The sequence below is a fragment of the Harpegnathos saltator genome, unplaced genomic scaffold (assembly GCF_003227715.2).
Source record: "Harpegnathos saltator strain DR-91 unplaced genomic scaffold, Hsal_v8.6 scaffold182, whole genome shotgun sequence".
NCBI classification, from domain to species: Eukaryota; Metazoa; Arthropoda; class Insecta; order Hymenoptera; family Formicidae; genus Harpegnathos; species Harpegnathos saltator.
The window spans coordinates 865807-885719 of NW_020229964.1; the positions used below are offsets into that span (position 1 = coordinate 865807).

The following is a 19913-nucleotide window of genomic DNA, read 5'->3' on the forward strand; positions in this document are numbered from 1 at the left end:
ATCTCTGAAATTAAGTCATCATCTTCAAGTCAATGTTAGCTTTATAGCTTTTTATTTTTAAATATACACAGAAAAAAGTTTTTAGATGTAAATCAAAATAGGAATACATCTTACTCGTTGAAAATAAGAAATTGTAATATTAGACACTTTTAAATTTGAAGTTCACAGAAGTTAAATGGTCAATTATTGGGAGTTGTGCCTATGGGAACTTTTTATCAGAGAGACAAAATCTACAACATATCAAATATTCAGCCTATTCCACCGAAATTCAATTTACATAAAGAATTGTGCGGAGTCCTTTGTAATATTTATATATTGACTATTTTAACAGCTGTTCAGTCTGTCTAAATCACCAGTTATAAAGGATGTCCCAAAATTCACGCAAGAAGTAATTTTGATAGAAAACACAGGTTTATAATTAAAAATTGTAAATTTTTTATTGATTCATAAAGTATACAGTATAGGGTTATGTATGGAATAGCATATCGAGTAAATGGCCTCCACGGCTTTGCTGGCACATATGCACTCTTTCGTTGAAATTTTCCATGACCGTTTTGCATAAATGTGGCTGAATTTCATTGATACAGTGCTCAATTTCCTTCCTCAAGTCGTGGGCTTGTTGGCATAAACCTTAGACTTCAAAAAACCCCAAAGAAAAAAGTCCAACGGCGTTAAATCGCATGATCTGATCACCAAAACGGGAAATTACACGACCAGGAAATGATTCATGCAGTAATTGAATTGTTTCTCGGGCTATATGGCATGTGGCACCATCTTGTTGAAACCACATGTCGTCCACATCCATATCTTGCAATTTAGGCACAAAAAACTGGATTATCATGTCGCGTCAGCGAACATCATTAACTGTTATTGCCTGATCAGCCGCATTTTCGAAGAAGAATGGTCCGATGATGCCTCCAGCCCAAAATTCGCACCAAACAGTGACACGTTGTGGATGTATTTGTTTCTCAACAATCACTCGTGGATTTTTGAACTCCAAATGCGACAATTTTGTCGATTAACCAAGCCATCAAGATGAAAATGAGCCTCATCGCTGAAGATGATTTTGTTCGAAAAATCAGCATCTACTTGTTGTTGTTCCATAATCCATTCAACGAACTCTCTTCGCTGTGGCCGTTTACCCGATATGCTATTCCATACATAACCCTATACTGTATTTATGAATCAATAAAAAATTTACAATTTTTAATTATAAACCTGTGTTTTCTATTAAAATTACTTGCGTGAATTTTGGGACACCCTTATTTCCACGATTTACAACTCTGGCCAAAAATTTCTTTCATTCGGGAGCAAGATAGACTTTTATTAGTTAGGAAGGTAATTTAACGATTATATGCATAATTAGCCCAACTAATAAGTATATGAGAGTTTATTGAATATTGAATATGCGTTAGGAATTCAGGCATAACAATAAGTAGTGAATATATATATGTACATATGTGCGTGTATATACAGGGTGGCCCACGTAAAGTGTTACAAGTCCATAACTTTAAAAATATTTCAAAAAATTCATAAGGAAAATCAAAATCAAAAAATTCATAAGGAAATTTCATGTATTCGAGAGGGATCTCTAACTACATAAACGTAAAGTCGCCCCCGCTCCCTCTTTAAGGAGGAACGGGGGTAACTTCATAATTTTAAACGGAACCTCCTATAAAATATTACATATCTGGATCTACGGGAAAAAACAAGTAAACTTTATCTGAAACATTTGTATGGAAAATGCTTCTATCAAAAGTTATAAGTATTTAAACCTTTAGTGATTTCATTCATGATTGAACTCCATTGACACAAAGTTGCATTTGCGATACAACAAAAACAAAAAAGACCTTAGAGTATATACTTGATGTTAACCAAAAGAAACATAAATAAATACATTTATCGGGAAACGTAAATACAGATCACAGACAAATAAATGTGTTTATTTATGTCTTTTTTGGTTAACATCAAGTATGTACTCTAAGGTCTTTTTTTGTTTTTGTTGTATCGTGAACGTAACTTTATGTCAATGGAGTTCAATCATGAATGAAATCGCTAAAGTTTTAAATGCTTATAACTTTTGATAGAAGCATTTTCCAAACAAATGTTTCAGATAAAGTTTCAGATAAATTTATTTGTTTTCTCCCGTAGAATCCAAATATGTAATATTTTATAGGAGGTTCCGTTTAAAATTATGAAGTTACCCCCGTTCCTCCTTAAAGGGGGAGCGGGGGCGACTTTACGTTTATGTAGTTAGAGAGCCCTCTCGAATACGTGAAACTTCCTTACGAACAATTTTTTGATTTGGTAAATATTTTTAAAGTTATGGACTTATAACGCTTTACGTGAGCCATCTTGTATACAGGGTGCTAAATTTCAAACGTAACAGGTAAAAAATCTCAAGAAGATATTAAAAATTTATGAAAGATATTAAAAAAAGTTAAAACACGTGTTTCATGATTTCGAAGGGGAAAGAGAATAGCATTATCCGCTTTTATTTGGAGGGCATTTTCAAGATCAGTTGAAGGTCAACTTAATTTTTAAAATAGAGAGCCCAATTTTTTATTATATCTTCTTTTTCTACCAATTAATTTTAACAACTTTTATCTGAAATATTTTTTTACTTCTCTAATATTTTTTGAAATATTTAAGGAAAACTTGATAACTTTTTCAACATTTAACTTACGATATCTCGCTAACTATTCGTCGAAAGAAAGAATAGTATTAGACTTCTTTACTTTATTTACTATCAAGAATATATTACTATAATAGTGCTCTAACTTTTGTTAATTTAATAATTTTGAAATTTCCAAAGGTCGATAAGTTTCGAGATTTTTTACCTGTTACGTTTGAAATTTAGCACCCTGTATATACTAGGGATGTGTGAACTATTCAAATTCGAATCGAATCGAATCGAATCTAATGTAATTCGATCCGATTCGAATCCGAATCCCTATGATTTGAATCCGAATAATTCGAATAGGAATCAAATACATTATCGTTTGCGTACATTAGCTACAAAACAGGCCATTTGGTCCTATATGTTTGAACCCTTAACTTGTAATTAACTTATAATTAATAACTTAATTATAAATTACTTTAAATATTTAAATATATATTTTACTTTAAAATGATATTACAATATCAATATTCCCTTTCATATTAAAATCTTCCATTATTATTTGCATGTTTAATAGTCATGTTAAATTTTTTAATGATTCGATTCGATTTCATTCGATTCGATTTGAATTCGAGTGAAATTTCGTAGATTCGATACGATTTGAATTTAAAAAATGAGATTCGATTCGATTCGATTCGACATAAAAATTCTTGATTCACACATCTCTAATATACATGTATGAATTACATATGTTAATGACACCAATTTTCTTTGCAACGCAATAACACACTTATGTGTCCACGTTAATTAACATTAAAGTCCCGAATGTGCTATCGTACATATGCGTGCTCTTTTCAGCTGACTTATTTATTCACACAGTCATGATCAGGCCTCTTAAAGAGGATTCGGAGCCTTATAACTATAGGAGAACTTGCATAACTATAACTTGAAAGACTCACAACTGTATCAGAGACTATTTCAGAAACATTTCTTCATTTAAGACAGCATAAACAATCTTACTGGCACTAAATATGATCGATGCGAAATAAATACGTAACAGAGACGAGGAGCAAGGTATAACTATGAAATTCATTAAACTCATCAACATTCACATAACAATCGGGCATTATACTAGGGCTATTGTTCTAATAGTACACAAATGGACGTGACTAGTTTTCACGTCATCTCGTTCATCATTACGGATCGATTATCCGACTGCTACATCGATTCTTTCCCGAGATTCCTCGTCGGGCGACGAGAGACGCAGAGCGAAGTGGAAACGATCAGAAGTGGCTTGATTTACATCAGCTTCAATCACGAAGATCGATGCGGGCGGTGTTTCTTCCACATGGTCTTCCTCGGCGGGCAGGAGTGGCGCCAATGACTTGTACGTTTGTAGTTCTATCGAAGAAGTATGGGTTGCTTTCTCGGCATCGTTAACAGATTTTTCTTTGCTTGATTTTTCATTCAATGTAGAATTGCTAATTATTACAACAGTTCCGACTGCATTGATATCCATCGTATCTTGATGCTGTTCTTTTTCTCGTATCGACGATATGCGTCTCTCAGGATACACACCACCTGCCCTCATGTCGCCGACAGCCTGCAATGTCGTTGAAATAGAACAAACGTAAGGATCATAAAGGTCAATAAGATGCTTACTACAAACGTTATTAATCAATCAAGTTCTTTTTTTCAAGTTTCTGTATGTGCGCGATTATTTTTAGCCTTTCGAGTGAGAATAATTATGACGTTGAATCACATTCTTGTGTGCAATTTATATGTACTATGTAGATTTATATGTACTATGTAGATGAAGATCTTACTTCACCTCGACACCGGTGCAAATTGAGCAAATGATGAGGCATGGGAATATAACATGCAAATGAAAGGATTCACGCACCTGACGCAGCAAACTCGACTTTCGACTTCCCGGCTGAGCGAGGCCACTAAATCGCGCTTGAAGCTGTCTCTGCGACCCGACGAGAGATCCTCGGTCGTGGATCACACTGATCATACTGGACTTGACGTCGCTGTGTGGGAACAGCAGTCGCCATACAAAATTCTTCAACGCGGCGCGAAAGTCCTTGAGATGGTAGGCGTAGAGAAGCGGGTTGCCAACCGAGTTGATGTGCGAGAGAATGATGCAGAAGTTCATGAAGAAGTCGTTCACCTCGCATTCGGAGCAAAACGCCATCACGCAATTGATGGTGTAGAGCGGAAACCAGCAAATGATGAAGAAGAGGACGATACGCGAGAGATTCTGCGTGGCCTTGACCTCTCTCTTGCGCGCCGCGCCAAGCACTCGCAGCATTGTCCCTGTCGCCTGATTACTCGCGCGACCACGGCGAAGACCACCACCACCGAGACGGCGATCGGCCGCGGCATTACTACCACTGGAGTCCACCGTGACGATTTGCTGTAACTATGACCGTCGTATTTGTCATACTTTTTGGCTACTTTTGCGCGTCACAGCTCGTTCGTGCCTTTCAACGACTGACCTGCTTCACGATCACGCGATATATATGGGCGTAAAAGGCCGCGATCAGCAGGGCGGGGAAGATGATGGTGGCGAAGTACAGGAACACGAGGTAATTGTAGTCCATCACTTTCGTGAAGATACATCTGTGGCCGTCCGTCTGGCTGGCATTCCATCCTAGAAGCGGCAGGAAACCTACCAATGTGCCCGCTATCCAACACACGCATATTATACCTGAAAGCAATCGGTCTTTCTTTTTTAACATGAAAACACAAATACGAACAAGTGGGACTACAAAGTGAATGATGGTGTTTGAAATGTTTCAGATGTCTCCGAAGATTCCTCTCTTGCGGTTTCATGCGGACTTCGATTCGAGCTGATTACAGTCGCTCTCATTGGAATGGCTCGTCGAGTGCTGGTCATATCTATGAAATCAGGAACTATTGAAACATCGAGAGGCACAATACGCATGTTGGTAGATAGAGCCGATGAATCGACGCGCCGTCGTGTCGTTGTCGCGTCGTCGTTGACGTCGATGTCGCGTCGTCGCGCCGACTACGCGTAGTTGATTCGGATAATGACTCGCGCTCGCGCTTCCGTTCGTTATCTATCGGCCATTCATCGCTATTAGCGGTGAACTTCATTTTTTCACACTCACAGTCCTATCTCGTGCAATTTTTATGTGTATGTGTGCGGAGGCACACATGGGGCTTCTTATCGATTCGCTCGATATACGCGGGAAAAGCTATTCCGCAGGGAAATGCACTCTATCGAGAGCAACACACAGAAAGCGACGTTTCGGAATGTTCTCGAGACTCGGAAATTGGCACGTCCAATGGATTCTGACCGTTTACTCGTTTTTCTCTGAAATCTGACTTCTGAATGGAACGAGAAGATATAGCTATAAAAAGATAGAGAGAGAGAGAGAGAGAGAGAGAGAGAGAGAGAGAGAGAGAGAGAGAGAGAGAGAGAGAGAGAGAGAGAGAGAGAGAGAGAGAGAGAGAGAGAGAGAAAAGAGTCAACGGTATTTTTGAAGTATACAATTAATTGAACAGCGTCATTATCAGTTTATTGCAATGCTTAATGAAGGCGTAGTCGGTACGACGTAATGTGACATCACGCGACGCGATTTAAAAGAAATACGGCGCGATCACGAATCGCACGAACAATGCCGCGCGATCGTTCGTCGTAGTTGTATCCACGAGCACGTGTCGGACATTGAGACTATATGGCCGGTATTCATAGCCAGGTCTTATATTTAAGACAGTCTTAAGTTCACTTTCGGATATCCCCATAGCCAATGAAATTATTTGTACAACATCTGAAGATAAACTTAAGACGGTCTTAAATATAAGATTCGACTATGAATATCGCCCTATGACATTGCGAAGCTATTCACGCGGTCTCTTGTTTTTTTCTCAAGATATCAATATAATCGACACGATCGAAATGATTAGCCGTCTGAGCATTCTGAGAATAATCTCACGAGAATACACTGTTCAAGGTGCCATGCATGGTAGTACGTAGTAAGCTCGATGCTGATACGCTCGAAGAGCGTAAATTAACAATTACTCGGCTGTATCGCGAGAATTGTTTTGAAAATCCGCAGATAAATTGTCAAGTGTCCATCGCATTTCAAGAGCAGACGAGCGGGTAGGCGAACTCAGTCGCCTTGTTGGATGAACGCACGCGTATGTGCCTCCCATTAATCTCGTGACACGGGATGCGCCTCGTATCGAGTATCAAATTAACAGCATGGTGGAAGGAAGGACGCGCGTGGTAATCCCTCACCTATGGCAGTTTTGGTGCGCACCGTGCGCGAATATCCCATGGGGTACAGTATCGCCCAGTAGCGATCGGCGGACACCGCTACTAAGGAGAAGATGCTGATGGTACATAAGACCACGAGGACCGATACGGTGAAGAGACAGGCGCGTAGATTCGTCGGCAGGCCGATACTCGCCAGGATCGCGAAGGGGATGGCGAATAGGCCGACCAGCAAATCGGCCGCGGCTAACGAGACGATATAGTAGTTGGTGCGTCTGCGTAGCTTCCGCTCCTTGCCGAAAACGATGATGACCAGGCCATTGCCAAAGACGGCGCAGATCGCCACGAGAATCTCGCACACGGTATAGGGCAGATTTAGTTCCGAGTCTGCGGTAGTGGCGGAAACATTCGTCGGAGTGGCGGTGTTGAAGTAATCCGAGTGGTTGAACAGCTCGGTCGTTGCGTTCAATGGAAATTCCATCGCGACTCGGCTAATGCGAGGACTGCTGCCGTCCGGGATACATGATCTTCGTTGATTTTACGTGTTGATTCAACGGGCGTGATTGTGACGAGGGGATGGACCTGACATCGCGACGTTTCCTTTCGACACCAGCTGTAGTCTCATCGCGGCCTTGAGATTGCAACTCGGCAAAAATGACGAGAGCGTTTCCTTAAATTCTTTTTCTTATCTCTTCTAGGACGCTTCTAGGTCTAAAATATGTCTTTGGCCACAATTTCAGGCAATCTTTTGACGCTCTAGGTAGCTCTAGCTTTGTAAAACATTTCAATATATTCACACCTACACACCTTGACAATCACTTCCATTGATCCTGCAAATAGCGCGATACTAATACTCCTCTGTTGACTTCTGTTCTACCGAGGCGTGTCCTGCCACTAGTTCCACGCGTAAAACTTGTATCAAAGTCTTAACATCACATCACAATCTATATGCTAGCTCGCACTTGTCTTCTCTCCTTTTCCGGGTGATTCATCAATCTTTGTGCCCTTGCGATCTCATTAACAGTTTCTTTCTTTAGCAGACGTTTGATAGTTGTTTCGGCCTCGTGTATCCTCGCGAGTCGATCGTGCCGCTTACGTCCGACGGTACGAACGAACGGACGAACGAGCGAAAGAACGGACGATCGATTGACCGGTCGCTCACTCGTCGCGTGATGCGTTAACCGCCGCCGTGTTCTCCGTTCATTACTTACAGAGCGACATTCGACATGAGCGCGTAAGATGGATTTCCGCGCGCGATATCATCTAATAAGGTTTGCCATGTCACGCGAATTCGCGGGCGCGTCGCGTCGCTACGACGCGCGCGACGAACGCGTCGGAAGTGAATGAGTTGACTTCGTCTTGTACGTCGCTCGCATCACATTTGCGACATAATGTGATCATGATTACACACGTGCGTCGTTATTATCCTTACCCGCTCATTATACCCGGATGGACTGATTCGAAACGGCAAATTCTTCCGCTACGTGTCGCGTTTGGACAAACGTCTTCGCGAAGACACCGGCCGATGGGTTCTCACTGTGCGATCTGCCGTCCACCGAAAGCGAGAACTGCCGTCGCACGTCGATTGAGGTATCGCAGAGCATTCGTTAACACGTCATTAGGACAACAAGGGTTTTGGAGCGAAGAGTGTCAAATAGTTGCGTGCGGTTCATTGAAAGGGCGGGAAAGATTTTCGGGTTCGCCGGCTCGCGATAAAAGCGACGACGAATCGATCGATGATATGTATTTATTTCCTCTGTTAAATTAGTTCGGACGAAATAACGCGTCTGATAAGAGCTATTTCCCTCTTGTTCTCTATCTTTCTCGCGACACGTGAAGGGCGCGTAATGCGCGCCGCTGGAGGATGGAACACCGAACGAACGCGTCCGCCTTCTCAACCCCGTGGCGTGTAACTGAGGTACTCCTCGTGATAGAAGGGAACAGGACAGAAGTGGAGGTGGAATCTCCGGTCGGTCTGACTCGTGCTTCTTCCGCTTCCGTTATCGAGACGTTCAAGAAAACCGAGTATACGTCGAAGCAGACGTAATTACACGTCGGTACAGCGAACAAACACAACAAGCGCGTTTTTCATCGGGACGCTTCTTCTGTATATGCTTAACGGTGACCTTCAGATACTTCGCGTACAATTCAAGTCAGAGCGTTGGCTGTTTGATCGCTTTCTTTTCCTTTCGATAAATTTCACTATTTTTGTTTAATTTACTATTTGTTTTTGCAGTTTCGAGGCTGAGCCTCTCTCGGGAGGACCCCTCAGCCTTCTCCATCAAGGAAAACTCAATTTTACATTAGGTGAGAATTTTGTGAAAGTTGGGTGAAAATTCTCTTTCAAAGAATTCATAGAGTGGAACTTGGCACGACAGATCCTATCGCGAAATCATATTGACTTACCGCTACTGGTATCGCTGAGTCGCCGTTGGAAATTGTCGGTAGGGATCCGGACCGAAATAAAATTTCGGTCCGGTTATGGTTACGGTCCAACAAGATATTTCGTAACGGTTCTCAATTTCGGTTTCGGTCCGGTTAGGCATAACGGGGGTCTGGAACTGTTAAAAATAATGTTTTTTTCGGTTTCGGTTACGGTTTTTTCAAAATTGTTTTGTATAAATATTTTTGTAAATTATAATATTACAATATGTAATATATAAACGAATTTTCTTCACAAAAATAATTTAATTTAAGCGTCATTTTTCATCAATTTTAACCACCGTTAATGGTTTCGATTTGATGTATGTACTTGTACTTGGTATTGCTTCCTCTGTTTTTGAGATTTTTATGGCAACGTTATAGCTATCTGTTTCCAGCGGTCGTTTTGCCTGTTTTATTTTCTGAGACTGTGATCACAAAATATGAAATTTTTATTTTATCCTTATAATTCATATACAGTAAAAAAGCTGTGCAATGCTGTTTTGCACTGCATGACATCAACGACTATCGGAACCACAGTAACGGAACAGAGGACCTGAACGTAACTATTGTAATACGTTGATTGCGGTGTGAATTTTCTAATAAATAATCGGCGGCAGCGACACATGGGGTGTCGTAGAAACCAAAAAAGGACCGAAAACCGAAAATATTTTTATCGGTCCGATATCTCGGTTTCGGTCTGTTTGATAAAATATAAAATTTCGGTACGGTTATGGTTACGGTTTGAGCATAAAAATCGGTTTCGAAGTGGTTATCGGTTCCGATACCGATCAGGTCCGGATCCCTGGTAGCGAATCAAAGAAATGACATTCGGGGACACTCGACGTTCGTGATACCTTCCGCGTTTCGTCTCCGTACCGGAAGACAGGCGGACAATATACAACAGCGACCGTAATTAGTAAGTACGATCGTGCACGCGTAACAAGCGACGATGAACAAACGCCGTCGAGTGCTTTCCTCGTCAGTCGACGTGCACAAACCGGACATTCGTCCGGTATATCGTCCGTCATTGTACATCGATAAGATAAAATAGGGATAGAATGACTACGTCAAGGATAACTGGACAGACGAGTCTGTACATTTTTCATTCTCCTTTTCGCAGGTTCTTCAGTATGTATCAGTACGGCATGCGCTCGAATACACGTGCACTCGGACATATATTTGAAACGCGATATCATGTCTCCGCAAACATGCAGGGTGCCGTCAGCGTCAGAAGTTACGAAAAATGGAGATCGTTTCGCGTCGAGTGTCCTGTACATGGCGCAAATAGCAGGCAGATGCGACAGTTCGGGTGCGCCGGAACTAGTTCGACGATAATCGGTAATCGGTGTCGGTCCGACAATTGAATTCGACCAACAAAAGTAACATTATGGCCGACTACGCGTTGCGTTTGAGAAAGCAACGGAAAGCCGTTCAACCTGGACATTCCTGCCGAGTGGCTTTAACGAACAGTGAACGGGTCCATTCGTGGTAATTCGCGTGTACTCATTGTCCGTAACTGGCGTATAACGGAGCGCTTGACATTGCATAAAGGATCTCTAATTGCGCAGTGGAGCTAAATGCCTTCTCTGTCGCGCATCGCGCGCTACTACGAGCGGTCTCTCGAGCGCGCTAGCGCGATCTAAATCGAAAATGGGTCGTGTTCGCGTTACACCGGCCATGTAAACACACCCTAGAACGCACCGTCGGCTATCTAATGGTTTAATACGACTAATGCGTCGCCGGAAGGTGGACTGCGAGCTGGGTTTACCCGAGTCGATATTTTGGTTCCCCGTTAACTCTGCAAATTTCATCGAACTTGAAGGACCGTTGGGAAATGTCAAGGTGCAACACTAATACGGAGTGTTCTTTAATGCTCTAATTGCTATAATTTCTTACGCTGTCATTTGTAATTTGATGATTTGGCTAGCTTGGGGACCTGCAGTGTTTCCAAAGCGTTGCTTGTCGGCCACTGAATGTGCTCATCATCGATTGGCGAGCAACTCATACATGTGGAATGTGTGTATCGGTGTGTTTATAAATTTCCTTCGGCTTTTAAGATATTTCATCGAGTCCTCTATTGCATTGATCAACACGCATTTTTTAGGTTACATAGTACCTACGCAAGTGTCAGTGTTAGGAACGAGTAATATCATGATGAAGCAACCGGGTGCAAGATGTTGGATTATCAAACCTGGACGAAAAATCTTGGGATGTAGACAACGATATAACATACATTTACAAGTATGTCAAATTTATTTTATAGTCTTTCGTTGGCCTTCGTATAAGCCGTTGGATGTGGTTTTTGTCACTACGAAACTACGTGTAACTTTTGACTATTGAGACTGCATACGCGAAGTCCCTATATTTCTTAACACTCGATATAAAGAATGACGTATGAGGATACCTACTTCCCTCGAAACCAGATATAGAAGAAGAAGAAGAAGAAGAAGAAATTTATAGTCTTATAGAGCGTTTCCGATTTAAACGCGTGTTTCACGAATTTACCATGAATCAAATCATCGATCAAAGCTTGCAATTAATTTACAACCAAGATACTTGCGTGACGAATTTGTTCCTAATTATTGCATAAATAATTATGTCTGAATATACCAGGGTAGCTCATAGACACACACATAAAAATGTTTCAACAGTTTTTTTAATAAGGCGAAGAGCGTGGCTTGCAAAGAGTAACATGAGCTTTATCTAATATAAATGTAAATAAATCAGGTCGTTTTTCTTCATCTACGAACGCACACAACACACAGGGAAAAGACGCGTGTAAGAGGTCGGAGCGTCGTAAGAATACGTGGACGCCCGGTGATACCTAAAAACGTCCAATTAAAAGCTCACTTCTACGTGCGCAACGTATACGCGGTGTTAGGTTCGCCAGCCACATGCTTCACTTTTATTACAAGCCGGACGTAAGGATTATAAATCAACACCGTGCTTTTTTTCTTTCCTTCTCTTGCTAAATAAATGTTTGCTCTTCTCCGTGCATGTCGCGTACACGTGCATATATGTCGAATACAAATATTCGTCGATGAAAGTATTTCTGATCGATCCTATTGTCTTTTCAAACATTTCACCACGCCCAATAATATCTTTGATCACCGATCATTTCAGAAAGAGCTGATAAGTGAAGAGTGAAAGATCTTTTGGATATTACATTTCATCGATACGACGCAGCTGTGTGCACACAATTAACGGAGTCATCGATACACCAATTGTTTTACAATGATTGAAAGGATCGTGAGCGAGTGTATATACGTCACGCACCGCATTAGTTTAGAGCGTTTTAATCCTCTTAGCATACTTGATGCCTTATCAATCGGCGAATCGCATCAGTTTTCAAATTTAATGTGCCTTAATGAGACGATATTTTTTCAATTTAGTTATGTTCATCGTATTGATTATAGCTCTCCTCTTAGTACACAAGTTGCGCACGCTACAAGCATTTCGATGTCTTTTTGGTGTTCCCGCTGGATATATGTACGTACACGTGACGATCCATGAATTAATAATTGATAACGCCATGAGCAATCAACCTTGATACGTGCGAATAAGGTACGGAATGCTTTATTGCTCATCACGAATTCTGCGTGCAATAATTACACTTAATTTTACAATTAGACTATCTTTTTTTACACAAAGGAACAGACCAATTTCAAATTATAACTATTAAACTATTATATAACTATTAATTATTAACTATTTTGCCAACAATAAGCATAACAGGATGAGGTTGAGCAAAACAGAAAGTGATTAGATATTATTTCTTTTATGTTATTTATTTTTTATTTTCTTTTGTGTTTATAGCAAACATGGATATTTTCTCTGCGTCACATTGTTATAAATAAACTCATAAACACTTTCGGACTAATAATTCATAATTGTAGCTTATAAAGTTATGAAAATAACTTAGTCATTAATTTCAGAAACCGAAATTGTTATCGTTTAATGGGGAATGCATCTGTGTTCGATCTTGAGATACTTGATAGGAAATAGTGCTGCAAAATCGCGCGCATGGTTATACAGGGTATTTAAAAAGTGGAAATATTGGTTGGTCATAAGAAACTTCTTAGACAAAAGTTGCAAGGAATAAGAAAAGGTATTCAAAAGTGACCTTGACCTCTGACCTTAAAATGACCTCTATAGGTCAAAGGTCGACATGACTAAGGACATATCTAGACGTAATTTTTTACGCTCTTTCAATTTATCAAAAACACATGCTTCGTTTGAAAAAACGAGGTTGACCTTCATTTCACCTTGAAAGTTACCTCAAGGTCAAAAGTTAACATCATCATTAAATACCTTTTTTTATTCCCTGCAACTTTTGTCGAAGAAGTTTCTTATGACAACCAATATTTCTAGATTTATCCGGCCATACCGTAACTTATAGAAATGTAAGGTTCAATGACCTTGAAATGACCTCTAGATGTCAAAGGTCAACGTGACTAAGGATATATCTGGACGTAATTTTTTATGTTCTTTCTATTTCCGCTATCAAAAACACATGCTTCTATTTGAAAAAACGGGGTTGATCTTCATTTGACTTTGAAGGTTACTTCAAGGTTAAAGGTCAAGATTACTATTGAATACCTTTTTTTATTCCCTGCAACTTTTGCCGAAAAAATTTTTTACGATATCCAATATTTCAAGAGTTACATGGTCGTACCGGAACTTTTTGAACACCCTGTATACATAATCTATATCCAAATTGCAAATCCCAGAAATGCGAGCAGATTATAACTAAAAAAAAAAAAAAACTCTTAAAGCGCACGGCTTAATTCAACGATATAGAATATGTGGAAAGATTACGTAGGTTTTTAAGTACTTGAAAATCCATGCTACAAATATGTCGGACGACACACTCGTGAGGCAAGTATAATTGGCCAGAGGTCATAACTTAATCGAGGCGGCAATCGTTCCTCGCAGCCGCTGATGAATCCGTTCGGCATTCGTTTCGATAACTTGACGACTGTGGTCAATTGCAGGCGACGTGATCAGTTGCCGACAAATAGTACCAAAAAAATTCCGTTTGTTGTACTGCGCGATTATTTCCAGGGACTGTCCCTGAAACTTTGTGCTGGTATCATGGACAAGAATAAGCTTCTCACAGAGATAGCGAAGGATGAGTTGAAGGAGGAGTGAGGCTATGAGGCACCTTTACCTGCATTTACGCAAGTTCTTATTTCTATATTTTTCTATTTTAATAATAATACAATTAATTGATAAAATACAATATAAGCATCACTTATAAAGATTGCACATTTGTGGAATCTTTTGATGTATTTTCAACTAATGTAGTTTCCATAGGAGCTGGTTCAGTGGGCATAGGATCATGTTTCTGTTTTGGTAGAACATATGTGCCTTCTGATATATCCTTTGGAGTCATCCAAGATGGTATAATCTTACCATGAATGCGCCAAATACCATATTCGTTAGCTAAATGTTTTTCAAATACTATATATTCCAATACATCTTTTCTCAGGATTTCACTCCCTTGTATTAATCGACCGAACCTATCGTAAATCGCTAATATCTGCATAAAAAATAGAAAGATGATTTTTTTCATCTAAGCGTTATTGTTCTTATGAAAAAAAATTTAATTTTAGAAAACAGTCTTGTTGCAAACCTGTTGCGTATGAAATCGAACAGTAATTTGTGCGAAAACATTTTCTTTTGTTATTACGTCTGTAGTCCTCATATGTACGACACGGGCAGGTTCTAATGATTCCAAAAACTTCCAATGTATAGTTTTGTCCATCATATTATGTATCATTTTCTAAAAATGTAAATGTTATAATAATATAGAGTAAGGTATTAACATTAAGATAATATATAAAAATATATAAAAATAAAGCAAAAGGAAATGTTTCAGATAAAAGTTACTTCAAAAGGAACATATGATAATGCTAGATTAGTTTGATTTTCAAGTGAAGTGCTGAGATAAAATGAAAGTTAATTTCATATTTTTTAATGAAATTCTAATTTTTTAAACGCCTATGTTCATAACTCTTTTCATAACGAATTCAAAGAACATATATTCGGATTGTGGTCAAATAACCGAAGTACAATCCATGAATTTTTCTATCTCCTAAAAGTTCTTTTACAATTTAATAAAATAAAGAATATAATGGAACATTTCTCTTAAGTTATCATACATAAGTTATCAATATACCTGTTCACTAGACTTAACATCTTTCATTTCTGTGCGGGTTTTTTCAAAGAAAAATATATCAAATGTATTAATTAATTGGAAAAAAAAAACTAAAGAAACTTAATTTTAACTTAAAGAAAAAAATTTATTATTTTTCATTCAATGTATTTAAAAGTATATAAAAGTTAAGTCATTATTTTGCGAACATTTAATAAAACAAAGTCAATTAAATTGAAAATTACTTTGATGACTTTAATGATTTAAACTGTTCCTATCATTTAACTTCCAACAATTTTGAATATGTAGTCATTAAATTCGTTATGAAAAGGGTTACAAATGTATATATTTTAAGAATTAGAGTCCCATTAAAAAATATGAAGTCTCTCGTTTATATTGACATTCCACACAAAGATTCAAACCTTCTTTAAGAAACCCACACAGAAATTAAAGATGTTAAGTCTAGTGAACAGGTATACCGATGACTTATGTATCTTAAGAGAAATGTTCCATTATGTTCTTTATTTTGAGTTGTAAAAGAATTTTTAGGAGATGGAAATGCCCATGGATTATACTTCGGTTATTTGACCTCAAGTAATCCGAATGTGTTCTTTGAATAAAGAACTACCAAACTAATAACACTATGTCATTTTACAGTTTTTGTCTGAAATATTTCTTTTTTATTTTGCTTTATTTTTTATATATTATTTATATATATTTATATATATTTAGGTATTTCAATTAAAATATTACACTTTGTATATATTATCACTAAGAAATGTATAATATAAAGTTATATTTTAACATATAATTTATATTTACACTTACAGGATATGCAGTTTCAGTAACATATTGTAATAATTTCTCCTCACCCTCCTTACTAAAATAAATATTATTTTATTTAATAATAATATATAAATAAATAAAGTACAGATATATTTTATTACTGCAATTGTTTAAATTTTCTGAAATTTTATTTATTTATGTATTTATTAGAATTAATATTTATGTATATGTGTTATTTATCTATTTCATAAAAAATGTTTTATATTTTTTATTTTTACTTACGCAGCTAAAGCTTCATATGCTTTCTTATAAATATCAATGGCTTCTTCTATAAAATGAGATGTTTTAAACATATCATCAAATGATTTAATTTTTCTAATGGCCAATAAAGATTTGCTCTTCTTCTTCAAAAATGAATATTTTTGTTTTGCTCCCTAAATTTCAATTATGAGTACAAATAAATATAAGTGCACTTTTTTATGATAGATTCACACTACTAAAATTAAAGCTGGCATAATATTATTGTTCATATAGAACTCTATAAGAAAAAAACAATGCATTTTATATGTATTTTATATGCATTTGATAAGCTTGCAAAATATTGTTTAAAAATATTATTGGACTAAACGAAAACAAATATATATACAAATACCTCTTTAGTAATAGCAGAATATTTTCCATCTCCTTCAGGAGCAATATATGATTCAAAAATTATAGGAGTACAGCTCATATATGCCGGTCTTTCTGACCATTGTTTTTGTGGAACGAAACCATGTTCCTTCATACGTGAACGTATTTGTTCTTTGCTTAATTTAGTAGGATCTTCATCCTCATTTTCAAATGATGGAAGTTTAATTTTAATAACCTTTTCCCTCCTTTCTTTCTTAAATTTTGGATTCCAATGCTTAGCGATATATCTGGCTTGTGTAAAGTCATTGGATTGATTAATAGTAGTGAGCAATGCTGGTACATGGTTCTGAAATAACTTTTTATCTTTTATATATATATTTAACATTTATAGTAATGAAATCCTATATATACCAAATGTCTTGATATTATAATAAGAATCATATAAATAATTTTCAATTATACTTGAATAATCAAAGTTGAAAATTGTAGGAAATTTTAATAAATAGTACTCATATATTTGGTATATAAAATTATTTATATCAAAGTGCTGAATATATTATATTTTAATAATAATAATAAATATATATGATGGTAAATTTTGATTTTAAAGGAATTCTTATTATAACAGATTTTGATAAAAACATTGTTTATTTTTATGCATAAAAGATTCTAGATGTTAAAATTGGATTTTTTTAACAAAACATGCTGTTTTACATGTTTTATTGTATTGTTTCTAAGATATCCTTCAACATTTTCAGCATCTATTGCTGTTTTTCTTTAACAAAACATACAATAGGTGCTGAAAATGTTGAAGGATATTTCAGAAGTAAATTATATATATTCTTTATATATTCAAAATATATATTATTTAAAAAATATATCTAATTCTTTCTATTTTTTTCCACATATTTAAAATATCTCTTTGTATATAGCAAATATATCTAAGAAAAATATATATCTATATCTATATGTACAACTTAAATATACAATCTACTTTTGTAATATTTTTAGAACATTATAGAGTATTCTATATTTGTATATTCAATATAGATATATTGAACATAGATATGTTCTTCAAATAAGAAAAACCATAAACATACAAATATCCTCAATTATTTTGTATACAGGGTGTCTTAAAAATACAGGAACCCCTGGATAATTTTGCAGGATCAAGTTTTCATGAAAAACTTTAAATACAAAAGTTGTAAAAAATCGAGTAACGGACTTGATGGTGACCTTGAATTTGACCTTGGCCATGACAAGGTCATTTGGAGGTCAACTTGCATTTTTTAAATGGGAACCCTTATTTTTTTTATTACACTGTTTTTTTTACCAATTAATTTACCAATTAATTTAAACAACTTTTATCTAAAACTTTTTTATCTTATCTAAAAAAATTTTTTATTTGTCTAATATTTTGTTAGACTTAACTTTTTCAATATTTAATTTACAATATATCGCTAACTATTTGTCGGAAGGAAACATGGTACTAGACTTTTTTGCTTTACTTAATCTCAAGAATATATTGTTACAATAATGCCCTGATTTTTGTTGATTTTTGCTGAATTTGATGATTTTTAAATTTCCAAAAGTCAATAAGTTATCAGGGGGTTCTGGTATTTTTAAGATACCCTATATATAATATATAACTTAAATATGTAAAATAGGAAATATACATAATCTATTTTTGTAATATTTTTGTAATTTCAGAAAATTCTCAGAATCTACACATACTATTAGGATTGTTGATAGAAAAAGTTTCTGAATGAAAAAAGAAAAGAAAATACAGTGCTACAAATATCTTCATTCATATTCTAATTATAATATGAGAAACATGCATCATGATAGAATTATAATCGAAATGTTGCAGCAGTTGCTGTAACTTTTGTACCGTATAGGTTTTAATATGAAACAATGTCTACAATGGTATGGTACCAGAGATTTATAATTTTTGTGCAAGAAAAGTCCTAAATTATTATAAACTAATTAAAGTATCAATGTAAGATAAATCTCATCTTGTCTCTCATCATATTTTAATCATTTGCTGATATTAGACTTCCTAACCATCAGTATGTTATTTATTTCTTCACTCTGTAACTTGTTCCTACTAAACGAATTTTAATAATACTAGACTAATTTTTATAAAACCTTCTATAAAAATATATATATATGTTTTTAATCAAAATTTAAGACAAAAAATTTATATGAAATATTCACCAATATATTGAGTTTTCTTAAATTGTTAGCAGAACATAATTACAATTATACCTGTAAACATTTTCCGTAGGTAAATATAGTATTTATATATTTTGACAGCATATCTGTAAACTTCTTTTTATGTATATGTCACAATTAATTAATACCTAGTTCATGGTTCATGGTTCAATAGATGGCTCCAGGCGGGACAATTTCGCTCCTACGCCAGTCATCGTTTCAAGACGAAAACGTGTGATTGAATAATCTGATTGGTGCGTGCAAGAAACTTGGCTATCTTCTGAAAGATTGGGAAGTTAAGCCAGTGGCACACGGTGCTTGTTTCGTGCTGGACCGCTTGCTGGATGAAAATACTGCGTTCTGATTGGAACATTTCCACCCATCTTCGGAAATGTACCAATCAGAACGCAGTATTTTCATCCAGCAAGCAATCCAGCACGAAAACAAGCACCGTGTGCTGCTGGCTTTATTTGTATTAAAGGAGTCTGTTTCTAGAAAGTTTGCATTGATGTTTGTTCTCAGATAATAGAGTTTTAGGAGTAGCCGGTCAGATGCCTCATGGTGTCGAGGACATCTGAATAAAACCAGCGGCACACGATGCTTGTTTTCGTACTGGATTGCTTGCTGGATGAAAATACTGCATTCTGATTGGTACATTTCCGAAGATGGATGGAAATGCACCAATCAGAACGCAGTATTTTCATCCAGCAAGTAATCCAGCATGAAAACAAGCACCGTGTGCCGCTGGCTTAATACATGCTCCAGGCTTCTATAACGCCATCCACAATCACAAGAGACGTTGTGAGAGATGTTTTTGTCCATCAGGTATGGATTAA

At 36.7% G+C, this 19913-nt stretch overlaps 3 protein-coding genes across 12 annotated transcripts; 1 reads left to right on the forward strand and 2 right to left on the reverse strand.

Annotated features, from left to right (window-relative positions):
- Positions 1–3328: 3328 nt before the first annotated feature.
- On the reverse strand, positions 3329–7655 carry LOC105184423 (adenosine receptor A2b). 2 transcript variants are annotated; one of them, XM_011143231.3, is made up of 4 exons: positions 6891–7655; positions 5122–5333; positions 4524–5039; positions 3329–4223 (listed from the first exon to the last, which is right to left on the reverse strand). In XM_011143231.3, the coding sequence occupies exons 1-4, from the start codon at positions 7345–7347 to the stop codon at positions 3828–3830; spliced, it is 1581 nt and encodes a 526-aa protein (XP_011141533.1). In that variant the 5' UTR covers positions 7348–7655; the 3' UTR covers positions 3329–3827. The 2 variants fall into 2 exon arrangements, with proteins under 2 accessions (XP_011141533.1, XP_011141524.1); XM_011143222.3 differs by having other exon boundaries at positions 3330–4223; positions 4524–5045; positions 6891–7654.
- Positions 7656–8506: 851 nt separating this feature from the next.
- Positions 8507–12771, forward strand: LOC105184397 (uncharacterized). Of its 6 annotated transcripts, XR_849857.3 has the most exons (7): positions 8507–8987; positions 9103–9173; positions 10411–11132; positions 11218–11316; positions 11395–11531; positions 12018–12211; positions 12414–12575. XR_849857.3 is itself a non-coding variant. In XM_019841957.2 (5 exons), the coding sequence occupies exons 2-5, from the start codon at positions 11264–11266 to the stop codon at positions 12421–12423; spliced, it is 384 nt and encodes a 127-aa protein (XP_019697516.1). In that variant the 5' UTR covers positions 10032–11132; positions 11218–11263; the 3' UTR covers positions 12424–12575. The 6 variants fall into 6 exon arrangements, 4 of the variants coding, with proteins under 4 accessions (XP_019697516.1, XP_019697513.1, XP_019697517.1 ...); XM_019841957.2 differs by lacking the exons at positions 8507–8987; positions 9103–9173 and having other exon boundaries at positions 10032–11132; positions 11218–11306; XR_003112733.1 differs by lacking the exons at positions 8507–8987; positions 9103–9173; positions 10411–11132 and adding an exon at positions 12707–12771 and having other exon boundaries at positions 11139–11316; positions 12414–12549.
- mRpL45 (mitochondrial ribosomal protein L45) lies at positions 12755–19365 on the reverse strand. 4 transcript variants are annotated; one of them, XR_849862.3, is made up of 7 exons: positions 19132–19365; positions 16886–17218; positions 16516–16667; positions 16276–16327; positions 14926–15075; positions 14125–14832; positions 12755–14039 (listed from the first exon to the last, which is right to left on the reverse strand). XR_849862.3 is itself a non-coding variant. In XM_011143202.3 (6 exons), the coding sequence occupies exons 1-6, from the start codon at positions 19180–19182 to the stop codon at positions 14545–14547; spliced, it is 1017 nt and encodes a 338-aa protein (XP_011141504.1). In that variant the 5' UTR covers positions 19183–19365; the 3' UTR covers positions 12755–14544. The 4 variants fall into 4 exon arrangements, 3 of the variants coding, with proteins under 3 accessions (XP_011141504.1, XP_011141490.1, XP_011141512.1); XM_011143202.3 differs by having other exon boundaries at positions 12755–14832; positions 16886–17209; XM_011143188.3 differs by having other exon boundaries at positions 12755–14832.
- Between the last annotated feature and the right edge of the window lie 548 nt (positions 19366–19913).